At 36.4% G+C, this 23,500-nt stretch overlaps 1 protein-coding gene across 1 annotated transcript; it reads right to left on the reverse strand.

Moving 5' to 3' along the window:
- Positions 1-971: 971 nt before the first annotated feature.
- On the reverse strand, positions 972-23,250 carry LOC145787929 (integrin beta-1-B-like). Its single transcript, XM_082599768.1, has 16 exons — positions 23,211-23,250; positions 21,434-21,523; positions 20,534-20,762; positions 15,611-15,797; positions 14,610-14,771; positions 14,254-14,349; positions 13,308-13,412; positions 12,644-12,757; positions 11,947-12,103; positions 10,391-10,574; positions 7,614-7,699; positions 6,757-6,950; positions 5,972-6,115; positions 5,048-5,168; positions 4,247-4,422; positions 972-2,346 (listed from the first exon to the last, which is right to left on the reverse strand). The coding sequence occupies exons 1-16, from the start codon at positions 23,248-23,250 to the stop codon at positions 2,287-2,289; spliced, it is 2,145 nt and encodes a 714-aa protein (XP_082455894.1). The 3' UTR covers positions 972-2,286.
- Positions 23,251-23,500: the final 250 nt, after the last annotated feature.

Genomic DNA, 23,500 nt, shown 5'->3' on the forward strand with positions numbered 1-23,500 from the left:
ATGTATGTCAGCATCCAACATATCTGAGAACTCATTTACTTTTTGTTCGAAGTTATTTTTTAACGAGTTAAATTCGGGATCTACCCTATCACGAAGTTCTGCCAAGATTGCAGAGTTAAAAATTTTACTCAAGAGAGCATGGAAATGCTGTAATTCCTCTTCTAAAGCAGATAAGTTAGAGCGAAAAATTAACAGTTCCTGCTTATCACTCAAAGAACCTAGGGCTACAGAAAGTTTCCCAATTTCAGTCAAAATATCCCGTCTAAGATGCCGGGCCTCTCGAACTGACTTAGCCTCATCGTTACTGGGTCCCTCCCCAGAATGGCCTGCCCGACCGCAAAGAACATCATCAGGCTTAAACTCAGTCGAGTCGACGGCGGTCGAGTCCCTGTCGCCACCGAGTGTAGACATAGCCTATTAAATGTTGGGGCGAAATTTAACAATTAAAAAATTAAGTTACACAAACACACAAATTATTACAGTAGTTATAAAAAAACTTAACTGCAAAGACCGTAAAAAATACAAAAAAGAATTTAAATGCACGATACCGTAGCTGTACGAGTATATGAAGTCCAAAAGTCCACAAAACTTGCTTGGATTCGCCCACTTGAATCTTCAAGCACAGATGGATTGTCTTTAATCTTCTTTCTTGCCAATGGATGTCAAAGTAATTTTTCTTCAGTACCAAACTGAGAAGAAATGTCTTTACTTTTTAGCTTAAAGTTCTTCAGTTGCCTACCGAGAAGAAATGTCTTTAATTTTCTTTGCTTCTGTAGACTACCAACCAATAAGATCTTCTTTTATTATTTCTTTGCTTCTGTAGCCTACCAAACCAACAACTTCGTCTTTTATTTTTTATGGTCACAGCGGTAAACCATAATCTCTTCGTGGGAAAATTGTAACATAAGATTCCCGAATCCGTTCGTCTGTATGTATCGACCGAAAAAGAAACACTCCTTGAAACGTCTATTCAATAAGTGTATTCCTGTAAAATTAGCCCGCGGCTATCGAAATCGAGATGCAACGCCGTACACCTCTAAAAACTGTCACTACGATACAGATTACTTGGATAAAAGACGGAACTTTTGTCCAGTTAGCAAGCACTAAGCAAACAGTTAAATGTGCGGCCAACTTTCAAACAATCATTTTACGAATGACCAGAATAGATAGCAATATCTCAAACTCACATATGCAGTACTGTGACGCAATAATGAAAGACAATTATGAAGTCATTCAAACAGGTGTTTAAAGCTGATATAATATTTCCTGTTTAAACAGGTTTCAAACTGAAACAGGCCCAAACAGGTCCAAACAGGTTTGACACAAGTCTTATGAACGATGGTGCAATTTTGGCACATTTTCTAGCAACTTCCATGACGTAATATTCAGTAGACTTGAACGGTTTTTTATATGACGTTTGATTAGGTGAACCATTGTCTGGAACACATGTTGAAAGATTTTTGAAGATTTCCAAACGTGGACGCTCCCGATGACGCTGATCAGGAAGTCGCCCCATCATTACCGAATGTTCAATTCCGCGTTTGTGGTAAACATGCCCGATAAATGTCTTTTGCCTTTTTTTGATTGTTGTGATGAGGATTTATACAGCTGTAAAAATCATATATTTTGCAAACCGGACTTTTCTGGCACTTTTCAAAGCCTCCTGACAGCGATTTTTGAATTATTTGTAAAACATCGGCAATCTAAAATACAACTAATTCAACTGTCATTGCCTCGGGCAAAAGTTAGGCATAGCCTAGGCTACTTGATACACTTAAAACACCAAAGGTCCTGAATCTTTTTCTTGGTCTATCTATAAATTTAATAAAACCACCCCGGTCTTTTTTTACTTTGAGGTACCGGTACGAAAAACACATTTTGCATCACAGATTACAGTAGCCTATAGGTTATAGCTTATCTGCAATCTTTGCGGGTCCGTCATAAATACACGTGCGGTCTGGTTTTTGGTATTTATACAATAGAGTGAAGTACATGGATTACGTAACAGAAGTATTGATGCGAAAAAAAGACAGAAAAACGCAGCTGTCCGATTGGTTTTCATGTCCTTGGGTCCACACTTCCCAATTTATGGTACAACAACGTAGGCTTACAATCTTTGCAAAGGCTCGATCATTTAAATATTAATTTGACATCATATTGTAGGCCCTATTTTACATGTTGAACAGAATCCAAAAATCACATCTCCAAGTAATGTAGGCTAAGCTTGATTGAATTCTCGTCAAATTTCAGATGTTCTGATTACGAAATCTTTAACTTTTGTTCCACTCAGAAGTCATTTTCCAAGTACCGTATAGTATACAAATACTCTTGTGATGGAAATTCTTCCTGAAAGTATTAAACACGATTAAAATAAGTTCCTAGACCGACGATTGTAGCAAGAATTGGCAGGGATAGACATGAGTTTCGCTCATCAGGCTAGGCTTATCAGTATCGAACCATTAATTCATGCCATGGTGAGTATAGCCTAGGCCTATAGGCCATACACATTACACGGTCTTGAGCGGACAGTCAAGAAGAACGCTCCTTTCTACAGTCGTACAGTACACAACTGAAATAAATGTTAGCCTACTGAAGCTTAAGCTAGTCTTGATTAACTTATTATAGTTATCAATAAAGTGTACCGGTATAGCCTACAAGTTTTGTATTAATTAAGTTGAAATAAAACAGCAAATCAAATACCGTATGCTTTTCACAAACAAGCCCGAGCTCTACGCTTTAATTTTTCGGTCACAATAGATTATTTTATACAAATGCTTTCAGAGGGAAGCTACACATATAAAGAAAACTGACTTTTTGATCGGTAGGACAGTTTGGAACCAAAATACCAATTTCAAAACCCTTTTAAAAAGGAGTTTACTTATTTATTTGTGTTAGGCTCAAGATGGTCCATATTACAATCACACATAAAAAGTAAAAACCAAACAAATACTAAGCTCCGAAGAGCTAAGTCATAATGTAGCCTACCATTCCTACAAAGATTGATAGTAACAGTCCGTTTGCATTTGTTCATAAATCTATTGGTTGGAAGATAACTGACAAGGTGTTAGGCTACAAACTGATATAATTTTTTTTACGAATGAGAGCTTGAAAAGTTGTGGTATTGTTATCAATGAAAACAGAAGTGAATGCAAAACTGCTTTGCTGTGGTTATTGCTCGTTTTGGACATTAAAGTGACAGTTTTGAATTCAAAGCACAAGAAGTTTATCACGTAAAAATCTTCATATTCCACGTATTGTCCTGCACCACGTCTTCAACAACTTATTCTTTATACAGTACTAGGGTTCACAAGGTTTAAAACAAAAATATAACTTTTAGCAAAGATTTCTTTGTCTTTGTTTTATTGTATGGAGACTTCAAGCTATGTCGGCTGTTTGTGTTTTTTTGGGGGAAAGGGGTTGAAATAATGTTAAAAGTGTTCACAACAAGTTTCTAAAATTATTCCTCAACTAGCCTATACCACTCATTTCTATCATTTTATCTCCTACAATGTTCGAGATATTTCACTTTTCATAACAGCACTTTTTTTTTCCAAAATCCATCATTTAAAAGCTTCTGACAACCCCTGGATAAAAAAGCTGTTTAGAAAATGTTCTGCTACATGTTAGTCATCAAAAGATCACCCAAAGGTTTGAAAAATATATAAAAATCCGTGATTAAATAAAAAAAAAAATTACGAAAGGCCAATTCCAGAAACCAAGCTCCTGGTTTGGACCATAGATGACTTAGGCTACTATTGAGTCATTTATGTTTGGACCAAATAACAGGCTTCACGCCGGGACAATTCGTGTTGTCGAGTTCAAATTGAAAGCATTTTGGCAGTTACTATTGATGGTGAAAGAACATGTAGACACTCCCGAAATAACATAAAAGCACCACTAACTTATAGGCTACTCGGTTGAAAAAGTGGTTCTTTAACAAAAGTTGAATTCTTCTCAGACTTGATAATAATAGTTCCTAAAGAGGAGCAAAAACAAAGTCCACAAGCTGATATTATCCTTTTTCTACTATAAAACTGCTATGTTATTAAGGTGTCTGACATAGGCCACTGTATTTACACCATAGGCAAAGGTAGATAGTGTTTTTTCAACAACTAGCTTAATCCAGACGTCAAAGCTTGACTGAAAACTGAGAATTTTATGCTTGTTATCTTTGCCATCCCAATACTACCGGTACACTGCAGTACGCTGCATAAACAGCGTAACCTAATATACAGTAACTTCCAACCTCTTGTTGATCTACACTCTGGGTTTCTTTTATCAACTTCATCAAATGTTTACGGTCTTGAGTTGATGTATATATTTTCCCAAAACAGTAGACTAAAAATGGTGCCAGGACATACAAAATGCTGAATGAGATCATCACTATTATCAGTGTCCAATTATTCTTCAATGGATTGCAATCTGAAATACAAAATATATTTATACCATTACGACCTACTCGCTCAATGCTTGCCAGCGTGCAGACCTATTGCAACGACTGGAGGCTAATGTAAATGTTATGAGAAATTAAAGTAAATTGCCAAAGTGTTTTCAATGCAATTCAGATCACCTAAAAATTCCTGGTTTCAGTTTAAAAAATGAAAAATCTTTCCTGGTTTTCAGATACTTTCGGATTATCGAAACAAATGCCAAAATTTAATTCTATAGTGACAATAACACGAGCCAAAATCACACAAAATCTACACCAAGACTAGCCTATGGTTATTATACGTTTCCTGCATTAAGCACTGAAAAGTTGAGGGCGAGAATTTTTGATTGACCCCAGATATGTCTTATCCAATTCAAAACAATTTTTTGTCCGGTCACATAAAAGTTAAAGAAAACGTTCTAGGAAACTGTAAAGCTAAGAACCGTCAAGAACTAGCCTACTGACCTGTGCAAGTAAACTTAATTTTACTATCAAAAATAGTTTTTCTACGTTTAACAGTAGCCTACTTCATTAAAATAATTTTATCATATGCTACAAGTGCTTCCACGCCAAACACAAAATTTCAAAAACTGTGGGGTACAAATGTGCAAGACCTACCTTGCTGAGGGGGGACTTTGGCTAAAATAAAGCCTTCGACTTCCTTGTAGTAAACTTCAAAGAGGCAATCAATCTCCGAAAAACGGCATGTGGTTTCAATCTGATTAGGATCATTGTATCCCTGCATTGGAATGATGGGGTTTCAAAAGAGCGTCTTTGATAAGTACGGTAGCCTATACGGTATTCTACACTAAAATCGCTAGAACAAGACATGCGGAGTCAGCTATTATTGATCTAAATTTTGAATAAGCTATAAGAAATTAACGGATTTTTATTAGGACATGTTCACACTGAATTTTTTGTTCTGTTTTTGACAACGTCTTCTAATGCCTTAGCTTAAACGCTTGGACGATAAGTTCCTTATAGCATTTCAGAATTTAAATTTTTAAAGTTAATTTCGGAAATGAAGAAATCTTCGGGTGCGATTGAACCGAGTGGATCCAAAGAAGTTTTGTACTTTCATAATTGCATTGAAGACAATTTTTGTCTGTAGGCCTATACCTATAGTATACAGTGTCAATTCAATACGATTATTGTTGCCTGCTGCACGTGCATGCAACAAAACTAATTTTCCATCAGTATCTCCGTTACGTGGGCTAATGTAAAAGAAATCATTATATTAGTTTGTCTCATATTTTTTACAAAAATACCTATGCACTTTTACATTTAATAGTAGGCCTACAATAGTGAAAGCAATTGCTGATGATGCTGATTTCAAATCTAGATGGGATACGGTTTTTCATTGAAATTTCATGCCAAGATTGGATTCGGATATTTTAAATCCAAAAAGGACGACACTGGATAGCCCAATCAAATCAACAGGTAGGTTTCCTCTCAATAGTCTACAATACCGTTTCGCACTTGATAATAGGCCTAAACGTTAATAAAATGTTGTTTACCTTAATAAACGTTAAAATTTCTCACCCTGGTCACGTTGTAGTTTTTGCATCTGTCTTGACAAACATCGGAATTATTGTATCTTCCTTTTCCGAATGCTTTGCATTGGATGCAGTCTTTCAGTACAGAACATTCCAGTATTGGCTGCCAGTCGCATAATTGTCCTCGATACTGAATATTAAAACAAAGTGGAGAAACAATCTAAAGCTAAACTGTCAATGGCAAAACGAAAAATTGTATTCACCAAAAATTTGAGACAACTTGGCGTGGAGTTTCTGGCATGTCGCAATATTTGTTTCACTCAATTAGAAGATTCTAAATTAAACTACTGTACATCAAAGCAAGGAAATCCCACAATGAAAGGCTGTCGTAAGAGAAATACAAAGTATTATATTTTGTACAGTAGCAATGGTCTTCACTCTTTAGTATCATTCTTTGTGTTATTGCAAAACAATCCCGTTACGTCAGACGCATGCATGTAGGCCTAACTAATAGTAGGCCCAGGAGCATTCCCAAAACTCTGCACAAAGGAGTTGGCCAAACATGTTGTAAAACACGGCTGGTGCGCGGTTTCACAAACGATAGGTCTAAACATATTTTTTTCCTGAACAATTATAAAATCATGGTTTGTTTTGTGCCCATCAACATACAGTACACTGCGATTACAGTTTACAGATGCAGAATTGCAGTTAGGCTACACAAGTCGATAGGCGTAGTCGTAGTAGGATTTTTTTGTAGAATAGCATAATTTTACATATATATGAAAACAATAAAAGAAATCTTTAATAAATCAATAAAATATCTTCAATAACCTTGGCTCCAAATTGAGTTTCATTGCAGTGGCATACACCACATTTGCAAACACCATTCCCGTTGCATTCAAGTGTGTCATTGTGACTTCCGTCTATCTTCTCAGAACAAGTCTTATGATTAACTGTACAATCACAAGAACTTCCAGTCCATCCTTTGTCACAAACGCAAGTTTCACCCTGGCATGTTCCCTTGCCTGAAATTCGAACAAAAAAACGTTTTAACGCTGAACCAAGATAGCCGAAAACTGGGGCAGATTTCCATCATGTCAGGTTCAATCAAGATTCAGTCCAAATCCAGTTCTGCAAAGATGTGCATAAGAATAAGCTTGTTTGTCTGGATAGTTAAGTCGAAGTTAATACGAAAAGAAAACTAAATGATTACGCAGCACGCATAGCCTATCATTTCGTATGTAGCCTAAGCATAATAAATAGTTTCTCAAATGTTTAAATTAGACCACATTTTTGTTGTTATAACAATATATAGGCTTTTGTTTTAAAGGATTGATAAGGGTTATATGCATGGGCGAAAACGTTTGCTGTTTTGTTTTTCTTTTTATAATAATGTTAAATGTTGTGTTGTTGCTCAGTTTTGTCTGTTTATGGTTAAAAAAGTACTCTCTCCACCTAAAATTGTGTCACACATTTATGTGTGTCAATTGCTATCTCATTTGCGTTGTACAGTAGGAAGCTTTATCAAATTTATAGAATAAGGAACGACAATTTAAATTCTTTCCTTAATAGGAAGGAGAAAATAAGGCTTCACATGTTTTTGAAATTGAAACTAGATTTCTTTTTTTTAGTCGATAAAAATATTTTACAATAAGTTACCTGTTTCACTTTCACTTTGGCCTACTCACCATTGCAAACATTCCCATTTACTCGCGCGCAGTTTTTAGTCTCATTTCTACAAAATTTTCCAACCGTTTGTAGAGATTGTTGCCTGCTGTCAAAATGAATAAAATTAAATTTTCTTTCTAGAATACTCGGCACTGGCCAAGTTGTTGCAAAGTGCCACAGTCTACGGGTAAAGAAATCTGTTTAACCCTTTGAGGACCGTTGGTACATATGTGTACCATGAACTTTTTCCACGATGTCTAATCATTTTCTTGTAGTTATCAAAAAGTATTTGTCTCTAAACGTTTCTTAAATAGATAATTTATTTATAAATAAAAAAATTTGGAAATTGTATTTTGTTTAAGCTTTGTTTTAACTGGTTTTGTTTGGTGAATTCGTCAGGGTTTGAAGCGGTAAACTTTGAAAGATCAACAAGACAAGAAAAAAATGTAAAACAAATATAATTTTTATTCTACATCAATCTTTAGTGATTAATCTGACTTATCCCATCAGTAAAACCATAAAAAAAATTGAAAAAAATGTTGCTAGACAATGCTAAACTTTTGTGGTACACATATGTACCAAAGGTCCTGAAGGGTAAATTCTATTAGTCTAATGGAGGGATATAGTGATGTGGGAAAAACATAAAAATTAAGACTGTTGTTGTAAAATTTTAATGTAAATAACACGTAATATTTTAGGAATGTATTTTAGACCTACATGCAAAGGTAAATTTAACTGATAGCATTACTTCCGGTTGAAAAATTTCAATAATTTGGCGCGAATTATGCCAATACTGTATATACAAGCAATTATGATTTTCGTCGTCGTCGCCGTGTGAGCCTCTGAAAACAGTCCCACCTAACCAAATAACTTTACAGACTTTTTGAAGTTAGTTTTTATTTCGCAGAGTAGCGATGAGCCATGAATGTAGAAGTGTTATCTGTAGAGTTAGGGTATTCAACAGGTTATAGGAAGTGCTAGTCCAGCCTAGGGCATCTCAAAATCACTTGAACCTTGTATGCAACGGCTAAGCTAGTCAAGACTAAGCTCAATACTAGTAAAGTTTGTCTCCAAAGCAATACCGTTGGTTTTTTTTTAAATAAAGCTTAGGAATATCAACTTTTCAACAAAGTTTGAAAGCATTTTTTCAAAATTTGGGGTAAAAACATGCTCAGAACGCACCAACTTTAATGCAATTTTTCTGGGAGGAGACCCCCCAGACACCCCGCGAAGTCGTTCGCCTTCGGCAAACTCAGTGGCGGGCTTCGCCCCCCCTCCACTATTCATTGCAGCCTCACTGCTCACAAACAGCACCAGCCGCCACTGTGTAAAACCATACCAGCAATGATGCTAAACACATTACCCTTAAGGACCAATGGTACACATATGTACCACAGCGTAACTTCTATTTGAAATAAAAAAAAAATAATTTTTTTTCAAATACCTCTTTAAAGTGATAAACTTGTAGTAAAAATCATCAATATTTCAATAAAACATGTCTCAAAAGTTTATGGTCCTCAAAGGGTTAAAGCCAACGTTAGCAAAATAGAAAAATATCATTATTCTCAAACTGGAAAAACATTTTTGAAAAAAAGAATTTTAAGCAGTCTTCCATACTTACTTAGCTTTAAAAAATGAAACAGGTCCCGCTACTGAATTTGGAATGTTAAATCATTCTTTAAATGCAATGTTGCAATCCAGAAGCAAAGTATTACATTAGCTGGATGTCACTAGCTTGAGGCGAAATGTTTGAAGCGCACTGCTCAACAGGAACTCGAGAAATGAATAATCGCTTTGTGGGTTGAGAATTTCTCACAATAAGAAAAGCACTATGAGAACTTTAATTGTCGAGTAAAAATTGTTTAAAAAATCGTTCTCTTTTGCAAAAAACTAGCAAATTGACTTCCCAGAAGACGCATCAGTATATTAGCAACACACCAGACAGAGGTTTTAAATTTTAAAAGTACCCAGAGCCGATAAACTTATTTACTGTAGGCCTACTTTTACCTATATAGTATTTATATACATTATACAGGCCTATAACTTATATTTAAGTAAGCTACTGCTAGAATTAGGCTAAAGTGGAAATTTTACTTAGCCTACTATCTTGTTTAGCCTATCACCACTTCGCTGCCTGTTGTTATTTTTAACTTTAATTGTTAGTACGTTTGTTTAATTTATTTTTGTTTAGTTTATTTTTGTTTGTTTATTTTATTTTCTTGTTGTACTCTTGTAACTTGTTGTTATTGCCTCTTCTTTTCGTAGTTTTTTTTTTATTTGTATGAGAGTGGCAGCTGACTTCGTTGACCCTGTGGTCTTTCGCTGTCATACTAGTATCAACACTATATTCAATGTATATATTTAAACGGTGTGCACAGTCTGCAGTTAATTGATGTATACGTGCTGTAGTGCTAAATCAAATGAAAACAGCCTAAATCTGAAAACTCTACTGTTGTTACTTCAATAGGCTATTGCAGAGGTGGGCAGTAGCGCGTTACTATTGTAGCGTCGCTACTAGCGCGCTACGTTTTTGGTAGCGATTGCCAAGCCACATTTTTGTTAGAGTAGCGCTTGCAGTAGCGATGCTACTTTTTTCCCAAGGTAGCGACGAGGCAAGACATTTGTTTCAGTCGTACTTCTGCTACTTTCCAATTTAAAATAGTAAAAAAATGAATCATTTTTAGAGATTTTTAATAGCAGCGGGTGCCTACTTCTGGCCACATGGCTAAGGCTTGGTGTGAAGTTAATTGGCGTAGAGTTCATGTGCTGCTCAACATGGAGCTCATAGGTAGCTTACTTGCATATACAGTTTCCACAATGGCATTCCCCATTGTCATTGCACAAAACTCCAGATACCGGGTCTCTGCAATATTCTTGATAATATGCTGAGTTTTTTGTTTTGTCGTTCAAATCACACGAACAATCCAGTCCTATAAAGCCGGAATCACAAAGGCAGGCTCCGCATTCGTATTTGCCGTGACCTTAATGAAACATTTTCGTCAGTAATCTAATGAAACATTGTTTAAACAAGTCACGTGACCTTAATGAAACATTTTCGTTAGTCATCTAATGAAACATTGTTTAAACAAGTCACGTGACCTTATAATGAAACATTTTCGTCAGTCATCTAATGAAACATTGTTTAAACAAGTCACCAACCGATTGATGCCAACCTCGGTTTACGCCAAGATTGTTGTATTGTTTGGATATTAGATTTTCCAATTCTCGGTCTTCCGTTTCTTCTATCCTATTTCCGTTCTCTCAACTGCTATATGTGGTAATGTAGTGGTTTTTTATTTTTTTATTTTTTTGTTTTATTATCTTTATCCTGCATTGCGGGAAAGCGGACTTGAGCGCTATGCATCGGTGTATGCCTTCCGACGTACACCTGACCCACGCTGCAGCCGACTGCAATGTCTGTTTCCGATTGTCTACTCTACTTATGACTTAAATTTGGTACTACCCATTACTCGAAATCGATCACTGGGTAGAGGCAATTATCGTAAAGTTTCTTGCCCAGAGAAACAACAAGTGCAGGTGGCTGGAGTCGAACATGCAGGCTCTCGACTCCGAGCCCAACGCGCTTCTCAAAGCACGATCCTTAACCCAAACTTGGGCCTTGGATTGAGCGTGGAGCCCGATTTGTGCCTGTTTTTTTGGGGTTTGGAGAAATGATTGAGTTTGGGCCGCGAAGCATTGGATTGCAGAGGAAGTAAGAGCGAGGTGAGATTACAAATGAGCCGAGAAGTTTATTGAAGAAAAAATATATGAGCTTTGAACAGCGGCCAAAAAAGGCTTAAAATGTTATTGTAATAAGAGAACAATTCCACGTAAGTTATTGAGACCAATTTCAAAAGTCATCATAATACAGTAGTTGTGAAAAAATAAAATGGGGATCAAGAAGAAAAAAGAAGAACTGATAAAACTAGATTTTGTGAAAACCAATTCTTTTTATCATTAGTGAGCGATTGGAAAATATGAATTACTACCACTGTCAAAAGATTGTTTGCGTCGAAAGCCCGGAAGATGAACAATGAGTTCTGCAAACAAACGAACGGGAAGAATCAGTAGCGGATGTTCGACATTCGACGTGTGCCCATAAGAGCAATACATTTCAAAGATAGCTTTCCATATAGAGCTAGGAGCTATAATGGCTGGATGAATTCACAGACAACAACAATTCAATAAGCGGAAATTTGACGCCTTCAGCCTTCATGACATGACCTACGTCAACGATGCAAAGCCTCTGCAAACAATGGAAAACTGCCAGAATGAAGTTTTGAATAAACCTTTCTCCGCTCCGAAAATAGATTCTTACAATCTATCAACTTTTATAATAGTTTTGACACTAACCTGAGCAACTGTCAGGATCGTCATCCTCACTGCAGGTACACTTCTTCAATGGATTAACATTTACTGTTACCGCATCATTGTACCCGTAAGGAGATACTCTAATAGAGGCTGGTCCTGAAAAATCGTCCTCCGCAGACAGAGTAAAGGTGAAATTAACCTGCAATTAGGAGAAGGGTGAATTGGCTGCAAGTTTGGGGAAACACAACATAATAAAAACACACACAAAATTACTTTTCTATTCTTAATAAAAACATTTTTTTTTTGTCTTTCTGAGGGAATCTGTTTTGGTCATATTATGGTCGGTAAGCTAATGATTGAGCTGTAACCTGTCCAAACCTATTTTTGTACCATCTAAAAAGCAGGGTAATACAAAATGTGATGGTAATTTTGGTAAAAACAATGCAAAAAATAAAATAGAGTTTATAACTGCGCAGGCCAAGAAGAACCTATTGGTGCTGACCTTTATTTTCACAAAGCCTGGTGTTTATATATCGTAGCTCAAATTCGCGAAGTCAACAAGCAATGTATTACTTTAAATGGTATAGCGAAGCAGTGCGTATTGAATTATCACAGTCACATAGTAATGATATTGCTTAACATGCTGCTTAAGCATTGTTTGCTTTCTACTTAAACACATTGCGATAGGTCTGTGGCTTACTGTGAACCTGTCCAGTAAAATCATTTGCAGCTAACCTACCTTGTCGCCACTTTCCAAATTATTGCATTGTAGCCCATCAACAATTCCGCCTTTGCAGTGAGATTGCATGTTTGTTATTTTTAAATCCGCTGATGAACTCAATTCCAGGAGAACCTGCAAGAAATTGGCTATTTTTGCTCAAGACTAACAGTCAGGAAATTGTGGCTCGTTTACAGTCTAGCAATGTAGTCAAAATGAATACCCAATTCACAATATAGGCCTGCGCCATAGCTTAATTTGACAAAAATAATATCAAGTCTACGTTGAGCTAAAATGTATTAAATTTCTCATTTTGCATTAATTTTTTCTTTTTGAGTCGTTCCAATGTCGTCTGTTTCATACCGTAGCCTACCATTTTTACATTCCTAACAGACGAAAGGAACATGTGCTCTCGAACTCAGCATCAAAAGGCGCGAATTGATTTTACATTTTATGTAGGCTAACAATGTGCAGGGCGGAACAATAAAATGACCCTCACATTGAGCTTAAAAAGCATCTTTGTATCCGGACGATGGAAGCCCTCACTTTGCCACTGATTGAGAAGGTTAACATGAAGTAAACTATTGCTGCTTGACCTTGTTAGTTTTCATTTACTTGGAGTCATTTTTCACTGATTGAGCTGTTTCAGTAGGCTATATGTAGACTGAAAAGGCACACAGCTTACGTTTTTTTTTAATTCTTTGTAGGCGTTTTCAATCAATTGTTTTATATTTACTGATCCATGTTCCAATATTCCGACAACGGACCCTGGTATCATTTTTTGCAGCCCCTGATTAGAAAGGTGTATAAATAATCAAAATTTAATCAAAAAACAAAAAGCTCAAAATGTAGAAACTAAACTTATGTTCGGCAAACGTTTCGAAAACTATATTATCTTTATCTTCAGTGCTATATTTCTACTACTGCTTTGTTTCTACTTTCTAGGCTATGTGTGATTGTGTAATATGGACCATCTTGAGTCTGATGCAAATAAATAAATAAATAAAAAAAAAATAAAAAATATATATAAAGATGAAGAGAATATAGTCTTCGAAACGTTTGCTGAACATGAGTTTAGTTTTTATATTTTGGGCTGTTTATTTTTTGATTAGACTAACCAGACGTTTCAACCACTTTGCCCCTGATCACGTTTATTCTACAAAAAAACACCTTATCTTATAGAGGAACAGAATCTGTTCCAATATCAGAGCCCAACCTTAGAAATACATTGACTCGCCATTCGAAATGATGAACGGATTGAACTAATATTGATTGTTGAGCTCCCGACGTAAGTTAAGAAGGTTTAAAATACACGAACGAAACTGACAACACGAAAATCGCTTTGTCTTAATTCAGAATATTTCATACTTCTCACCACTGTTAGGAATACTGTAAAAGATAATGTGATATAACGACAACAAGCAGTGTAGCCGGAGGAGGGTTGTGACCTTTTAACCTCTTTTCCTTTGAGAAAACAAACTTGTGTTACGTCACGATAGTTGAAGCAGAAATAATCCTAATAATATTGTTATTGATACAATTATCATGACGTCAAACAAGTTTTAAAGGGAAGGTTACGTTCACAACCGCCAGTAACTACATTTGATGCTGACGACAAAATGCATAATTACTTGATAGGTTTTAGCAATACTTAAAGGGACTGCAAAGATAGGGTGTATGTTATGTTCCGATATTTTTTTCACAAGGTGGCCAATTGAAGGATAGTCCTGCAACAGATTAAATGTGATGAATCTGCAGCACTTAATTTCTAAATGAAACTTTCTGAAACACTATATAGTGAATTAATCCTATCATCAAAGTAACCTTAGCCTGTTTTACCCTACTGTTTTACCGAAATAGGCAGGTAGGCTAAAGTAAAAGTTTTGACTTAAACTTAAACTGAAACTTGCTCCTTGCAATAAAATTATGACACGCAATAATGCAAAATTTTATGAAAAGTTTAGTGAAATTTAAAAATTCTTCTTGCCATTTCAGTTGCTTTCACATATTCTCCGATTCCGTTGAGATAGCAATTTCCGTCGTTTGGAAGAACAATGCCAGCAAGTTTTCCGTCTCCAGCGTAATGAAAAATCGCATCCGTCGACAATACCAGCAGACGATACGATTGTTCTCTCCATTTAATACCATCCTAATGAACGATATATATTTATAGTTCATCAAGTCAACGCTTTACTGTTCCCATCCAGCATGGAAATTCAGCAACGACTCATTATCTTCTACCAGTGTAGACTGATCGCTGATGATAAACTGTGACCGAAATCGCAGAAGACCAAATATATTTTCAGAGCTGGAAGCAGGTGTACTATTGTTGAATGGAAGACGTCCTAAAATCTTTGGAAACGACCTGAAGATTTGTCCTAACTTAAGAAAATTTTACCATTGACGCTTTGCAGAACTTGTTAAAACTGTACCATGATAGTTAGGCTAGTTACTTACCATGACCATGATACGTAGGCTACCATGATAGTTAGTTACGTACCATGACCATGATACGTACCATGATAGTTAGTTACATACCATGACCATTGACCATGATACGTACCATGATAGTGATAGTTAACGTTAATCTCATGATGATGCAACAATAAATAAACAAAATGAACATACGTATAACTACAAAGTCAATAAAGCTTAGTTTCCTCACTATAAGCTTCAATATTTCATTAAGGAAGCTAGTTTTATCCTGGAAACGGACTCGATATTATTGCACGTCAGTAGTAAGCTTAGTTCTGCCAATGGCATTCAAATGCAACTATTCGGAAAACATGACTCTTTTTTCGTATTTTACTTAATGTCAATTCATTTTGCATTGATTGCATTGCATTGATTAGCTATATTTTTATACACATTCTTTATTTCAAGTATTAAAACATTTGCCCCCTCAACAGTTGCTCGTGTCCCCCTAATATTTTTAACTACATTGCAGGTACAACGTACAAGCTATCATTAGCCATTAACGCATGTTACCTGGCATACAATGGCTTGCATCATGGCATCAAATGATCCTTCTGGATAATCGACGTTAGACGAATTTTTAGTATCCATGAGAGATTCCGTAAACGCTTCTATTCGTGATGTCAAGGATAATTCGTTACGAAAACTGTATGCTGGAGCACAGATGCGTGACGGAGACCGAACACAAGGGTTTGCAATACTGAAGATACACAATAAAAGGTAATTTTTTTAAAACTCCGTTGGGCAATCTATCTGGTTACAAAATTATGCAAAAGCTCACACTGCGTTGTATGCCAAGACCTGTACCTATAGCCTACTATGGTGATAAACTTATACTGTAACCAAAGTAGCCTATCAAGTGTGTTAATAGAGAAGAGCGTAATTAAAACTGGTCGACAAACGACTTACTGACACAAGACCTAGATATACAGTTTCAATGATAACTTGTCAAGGGCGGTGACCAAGTGCTAGTCGTATATCTGGCTATTTGCTTGCTAAAATCGCAGGAATTTCGTAAAGGTAGGCCTACTCTAAAATAAATTTATATCTACTGCTTGTAGGCTACGGTACTTAAAAGTAATTTGGTACCCTACTGCTCTTACCACGGGTAATACAAAGGCTATATGATATTAGGCTGCGGTGATCAATACTTTTATTAGCCTGCATATACGGTATTATAGCCTATACACCAGCAATAGCCTATACCCAGTGCTGTATTCGTAAAAAAACAAAAAAAACAGGGTATACTGTCAGATTTGCCAAAATGATAAATAATACACAACTTGCAAAATACTAATCTTTATTTTATTTCTACCATAACATGAATTATCAATATCAAAATAGGACGAGAGGTACAAAATTGTTTATTTTTCTATAAACATATTTCAAACAGTCTACATCTTTAACCTCTTTACAAAGTTGGAATCTCGTATTCTTAGCTTGTTGTTGCATCCAGGCTTACTCTGGTGGTTGAAGATTTAGATTAAGTGGACTGGAAGACAAGGAAGCCAATCTTCGTGTCCACCTTCAAGCATGCCTTAAAATGTCCTGCCAAAGACACAGCCGCATGCTCGTAACAGTGGTGCCGAAGTTAGTTGAGGATTGGGGGGGATAAATCTACATTTTATCAAATTTTTGACAATTTTGAACATTGGGGGGATGCATATTTTATACACAATTTTAGTGGTACCAGTATTAAGTTTATTAGCCTATACAATCACCGGACCTCGGTAAATTAGCTGCCAATAGCATAATATACAGATAAGAAATCATGGAGATAAAAGTGTTACCAGTGCTCTTGTGAATGACTGCTGCAAGATTAACCCATATCTTCCTAGCGTCAGTTTAATCTGACGCTAGAAAAAATAACGTCACTCATACATAAAACATCATATAGGTCAAAATACCGTTTCCAGCGGCCCAAGAGAGAACTATCTACACAAAAAACGCTTTGAAATGTTTTTGACATTGCATAATATAATTTTATTAATAAAAATAAGTAAAAAATTATTTTTTCTTTTTTTTTTAAATTTTTTTTCCACTAGTGGGCGCATTTGACAATCAAAAATTTCCAAAATTGTTTCCGCGGTAAATCGGTTCTTCAGCAGCCAAAATAAGTTGCAGTTGTAGAAAAAAGTTGTTTGACTGACTCCTGACATCCGATCTGCTTCCGTCAGTTTAAACTGACGCTAGGAAGATATGAATGCTTTTTTCAACGTAAATAGCAGTTTTGTGCTGTTGAAGCAAACCTGGAGTTCTTCAAACTGTCGGTTTTAAATTACTTCAGTTGTGTTTTTAAATAATCCTACACCTATTCAGTATCAGATTTAAGTTAATTATGAGCATGAAGTAGCAAAGTATAATGACTCCAGTAAGTAACTAGCAGGCTAGGTATGATTTAGTCATGCTGGTATTGAATGTGATACTGGTAGTAGCACCTGTGCCAAAACAAACTGATCAGCTGTCAGATAGGCCTAATGATGACAGACATGCCCTGGTTTTTTATGTGTAGGTTTCCAATACCACTATGCTATTTGTTCTGGCAAGCTAACATTATTATAACCAATGGAACAGTAGGCCTACCGGTACTTCTACTGGCAGTTCTGTAAACTGCTGTTTCATCCTACAAGTGACTGGATATATCATACTTTATACCGTACCAGTGTATTGCTTGCAGGTTTTTATTACATAACATCATTGTTGTGCATACACATACATTTTGAGCCAAGCAGTATATTCATGGAAAAACAATCAAATTTGGATACAAGCTATGGGTCCTTGCCAATCCTTTGGGCTACTGCATCCAATTTCGACCCTATTCAGGAAAAGATTCGCAGCAGAATGAATATGCAGACATTGGCTTAGGTCTTGGTGCTGCAGTGGTTGCCCACTTATCACAGTCTTTGCCTGCTCAGTCTGGATCAAATTATCATATTGTAATGGATAATTTTTTCACATCTCTAGGACTACTACGTCACCTCAAAGAAAATTCAATTGCTGGAACAGGGACTGCTACAACCTGTCGAATGGAAAACCCTCCGTTAAAAACTGTTGAAGAAGTCAACAAGCTAGAAAGAGGTGCATCAAACGTTGCTGTTCAAACGTCATCCAATATTGCAGCAGTTGGGTGGAAAGACAACAAAGTTGTGAACGTTCTTTCAACGTTTGTAGGAAAAGAATCCCTGAATACAGCAAAACGCTCAGTCAGAAAGAGAAAAAGAGTATAACTATTCCCCAGCCAAATGTTGTTGGGGTTTACAATCGATACATGGGTGGAGTTGATCGGATGGATCAAAACATATCATGCTACATGATAAATTTACGAAGCAAGAAATGGCGGTGGCCTCTGTTACGTAATTGTGTTGATATCGCAGTTAACAATGCGTTTCACTTATACCGGCTTCGCAAGTTCGACAGTGGAGAGAGTCGGATGGATGCACTTGGCTTTAGAAGAGAAATTGTGGAAGCGTATTATCACCTTCATAGGAAGGAACTTCCACTTACCCTATGTCCTGGAGCACGAGCAACTCCTCGAAAGCATGTGAAACAAAGCTCAGGTGACTATTGGATAGTGAAGAGGAAACAGCGTCGCTGTGCAAAACTAGGATGCACTGGAACATCTTCATTTTACTGTGAAATTTGCAATGTTGCTCTTCATCCGCAATGCTTCAAAGCCTACCATTTTGAATAGTCATTGAACATGAACTGGTGCTTGGATAGCTTAGATTTGTTGCAAATTAACACTGACTTTGAGTGTAATGTGTTTGATTTTTGACTTCATGTTCTTTCTAATACATTTGCATTTTGATGAATAACGTGTTACGCAGAAAAAAAAATACGTGAAATTTTGCAACTATATCTTCCTAGCGTCAGTTTAAACTGACGCACATAAAACTGGCCTTATTTCCGGTTAAACACAAAAGTGCGCAAAAATTCGGCCGAATCTGTTCAACTTACCCTAAAACTAAGGTGCAAACAAGATATCGAAAAAAAATAAGACTTCAGGATGATATGGGGAAACAAGCAAAGAAAAATTGGTAGGCTACCTCCAGCGGGATTTGAGCTTATGACCTTCCAATGAATAGACTACTTAGTTTTTCCAAAAAAAAACAGAAGTTATACTTTTCTTCTTGTCCTCTTCTTCACTAGAATCCCTACACTTAGTGCACTTTAGGACAAAGTCACTAGTAAGGAGACTGAAAACAATCGAAGCTACAGAACAACTGCAAATTTATGACAAAAATAATAACTTTCAAACACACCACAAGAAGTTGTTACAACCGAACATATTGCGTCTTACGGTAGTGCGCATTGAAAACTCATTAGCAATATCATTAAGAATATTTTGGTGAATGTTGCAAACAATGCTAGCATTCAATCTTTCCTGTCCCAAAGTATTTCTCAGCCAGGTTTTCAACCTACGAAGATTGGAAAACGACCTCTCACAAGCAGCAGAGCTTAGGCTACAACTGTATGGGCAAGCTAAGAGGATCTTAATCGGTTGGAGTATTTGAGAATAGAAAGGTTTTTTCAACTCAGACAATGCCTGGTAAGCGCTTTTAGCTTCGTACAGAGATTTTGCTCCTGTTGCCTTTCTGAATGAATCAATTTGATAACTCATCGATTTTTATTCAGCTCTGGATAATTTTTGACCATTTCAGGAACTAAAGCCGGTCTTGAAAATTCATGCAAGTTCTTTACACTTTGCCGAATCGGAATTCAGGCTACTTTCAAACCGTTCGGTCAGTTCAGAGAACTCTGTCCATGAACTAATTGTAAAGTATTTTATAATGCAGTTGAGTGTCTTCAGTAGCTGCCATCGAGCCTCCACCCAATCTTTCAGAGACTCTTCTTTGCCGTGGCGCTTACAAAGGCGTGATAAAATTAGCAGCAAATTTTTTCGGAAGTGAAACTGCATTTCTGTAATTGTTCTCAAACTCCAAATCACGATATTTCTCTAGAGTGATTTTCAGGGTCTCAAACAGCTCTTCACAAGAGTCAATGGCACCTTCCCCCCTACTTCGGCACCACTTGCTCGTAAGCGGTATCCAACCAGCGCCTTTCGATTGCCGTTCGAGGGCTCTCACCACTCGGCAATGCAGCTGGCTATGCAGTCAGCTCGGCTATATATCTTTAGCTGATCGGTGGTTTAGCAGCCAGGATCTTACATATTTTTTAGCGGTAAATTGATAGCCACAGGTAGTCCATTGCAATTAATACACATCAAACAGCTCACATTATTAATGGTCCTCAAAGGGTTAAGTAGTTAGTTAGTAGTTGTCAAGAATTAAGGATAGCGTACGCACTCTCTTTGGAAAACCAGAGGGTATACTAATAGTTGCTTGAAAAAGCAGAGAGTATACTGCGTATACCGCCGTATACCCTCGAATACAGCACTGCCTATACCAGTAGGCTATTATTACATATGTTACATACTAGGCAGGATCAGGTGACACAAAAGGTTTAACCGGTTTGTCCACAAATGTGCCAAGACCCAATCTAAAATTTGGTGCAATCTTTTGCATTGTTTGCCCAAGTTGTTGGCTGATATTTCGAAGCGTTTCCAAATCATCTTTCATGGACGAGGAGACATCAAGGAGATAATACATATCAACAGGATAATCTTCATTTTGGTGAAAAGTTAAATCCACATTTACTGCATCACCTAAAAGTTAGTTACATAAGGGCATCAGTGACTTATCTGTGCCTCGATAGCCTACTTGATAGTAGAAAACTGTAGGTTAGTCGGTTGAGCACTGTGCAGAGCTTGATTCAGTAATAGGGGTTGTGCTTACCACGCCATTATCAATCACCGTTTTCCCAGTTACATTAATTTTGCTTGTTACACAACATGACAAGCAAAGAAATGTAGGCTACTGTAGCATTGTTTACTGGTACATGTAAAGTCCAAAAAAAAGCAAGGATTAAATAATAAACCTTGCCTACATTGTAAATCTGAACTTGACAAGTTGTTTGAGTTGTCGACATGCATGTTGCATAGGCTTTTATGAATTTACAGCCAACTAACAATGGAAAGGCTAGTTTTATCAAAACGCATTTATTGGATAAGGGATAAAACTTTTAAATGGTATAGACTAAAAATTATCTAAACTAAGACAAAATTGTCATGTCATGTTAAAAGTTTTTGCTTCTGAAATAGAGGAATTTTTTCTTTGATTAGTTACAAATTGCTGAACAACTATGCAAATAAAAAATTTGCATACGATCTTATTGTTGAAAAGAAAAATCATTTCATTTCTAACTTAAAAACTAACTTAACTTTTTTAACTTAACTAACTAACTTAAAATCATTTCTAACTTAACCTATCTCACAACCTGCTTTAAGTTGTATATTGATGACTTCAGGCTTTAGTTGGGTTGCAAGTCTAGAGCCAGATCTTCCATGTTTGAAACCATCACCGTTTGCTGAAAATGTAAATGCAATTAATATGTTCAGTTGCCTGTAATCTAACTCTAAGTGGCAGCCCGGAAAGAGTTGCTCATAGGCTACTGTATAAAATTGGGCTACTTACGGTTAACGGCATTATCTTCATGACAGCAATCCTCTGATATCTGTTATTTTGATAGCCTACCTTACTTTGATTGATTGAATCTTTATTCTCGGTAATTTTAATTTATGAAGAACATCAGTTGGGCTAACATGAGTATGGCCGAGTAAAAACGTTTGTAATTTTCAGTTTATTTTCATGTTATTATGTTAAATGCCGTTTGGTTGTTAGATTTTATTTGTCTAAACGTATAGGTTGGTTAGCGCGTGACTTCTGGAACGAAGAAGCTTCAAGATCAAGCCGCGCTAGTTCGACTCCCGGGGTGTGCGCTTGAGAAATGCACGTTAAGGACTGCTTTCCATTCAGCGGCATTTAATGTATGGAATAATTTCCCGGCAACAAGACTTCAACAATCGGAAACTTCACTCTGTCAATCTCGTTGACCAGGCCTGCGTCTGTAATTCAAGCCTCTACAAGTAAACGAAACTGCCAGGATTAAGCTCTGCAAGAAGCTTTCCCAGTCCGAGGATAAAGATTCAAATCAATCAATCAAAAGGTATCGCTGAATGCAGAACTGCTCTTGAAACAGAGAGAAAACAAGTTCATTTTCCAATTCTGTACGCAATAAGCTTGCAGCACAATAACATCCTATTCACAAACATAGAGAAATAGCCCACTAAAGTACCGGTAGGTCTACGCTTAGTGTTGAACAATTCGATTTGATTTGCCAGAAGCAGCAAAAAAACATTATGGCCATCCAATCAGCGCAGCACATGTCGAAAATACATTTTACTTCATTTGACTATTTATTTGTTTGTAGCCGCATTTTTTTCGTATAAGTGGTCGACGGGACTTGGGCTAGGCTACCATTTATAAAAAAAAAAAAAGGAAGTTATTGAGAGTGGCCTAATTTTTCAAAATTATTCCTTTGCGAAACAAAACACAATTTAACTTAGACTATACTTACTGACAATAGATTTTGGAAAGTATATAGAAGAGGAAGGACATTGCTTCACAAATAATTGAGCTGGCAAATCGCATCGTGGAATGATCACGTGAGAATTCGTAGAGTAATTCTACAAAAAAAAAACGATTGCAAAGATCGTTTTTCCTTATACTGGAGGCTATCACCCACAGCTACAAGAACAGTTGGAAACAAATGTTTCTTTAATATCAATTGATTTATTATGGGCCTACAAACCTTTATTCCCGGACGGAGAAATTTATTTAAAAGCCCTATCCTGGCGTTTTGCATCATTAGCAAGGTAGTGAGGTTGGTCACTGGGATTCACAGAGCGAAATTGAAACTTTTTTGTGCTTGTGCGGTAATAATCTATTCCACCCATTAAATGTTATCGAATGGATAGCTCTCCTTGAAACGCACTTCCTAATCACAAGTCCTGAAAGTTGAACCAGCATTTCTAGATATCGTCGTTTTTGTTTGCAAAAATAGCAGCTTTTAAGATTAATCCACAGCAAGATGGATATATTATTCATATTAGATTTTTATTATTTATAATATTCGTTTGGTCATAGCTCAAAATTGTATTTTGCTGCTTTAAATACTTTAAGCTCAAAAGCTAATTATTGGCAATTGTCGTTACCGGTTCTTCGCACCAAGCGCAACCCGGAATTGAAATACATTCTCCACAAGACTTTGCTTGAATTTTTGTGCATGGATTCAAGGCACCTACAAAATAGACTAAACAATTTTATTCATTATCAAAACAAGGACAACTCAAGCATGAAATAATTTAAGGTTAAAAAACTAGGAAGATAAATTTGCACAAGAAAATGCTTTTGTAAAAATAAAGCTGACTGTAATCGCAGTGTAGCCTATACTGTATGTTGTCACAATAAGCGCAAAACAAAGCATTATTAATATATTTTTGTT

Source organism: Aplidium turbinatum, chromosome 18 (genome assembly GCF_918807975.1).
Source record: "Aplidium turbinatum chromosome 18, kaAplTurb1.1, whole genome shotgun sequence".
In the NCBI taxonomy this organism is placed as follows: Eukaryota; Metazoa; Chordata; class Ascidiacea; order Aplousobranchia; family Polyclinidae; genus Aplidium; species Aplidium turbinatum.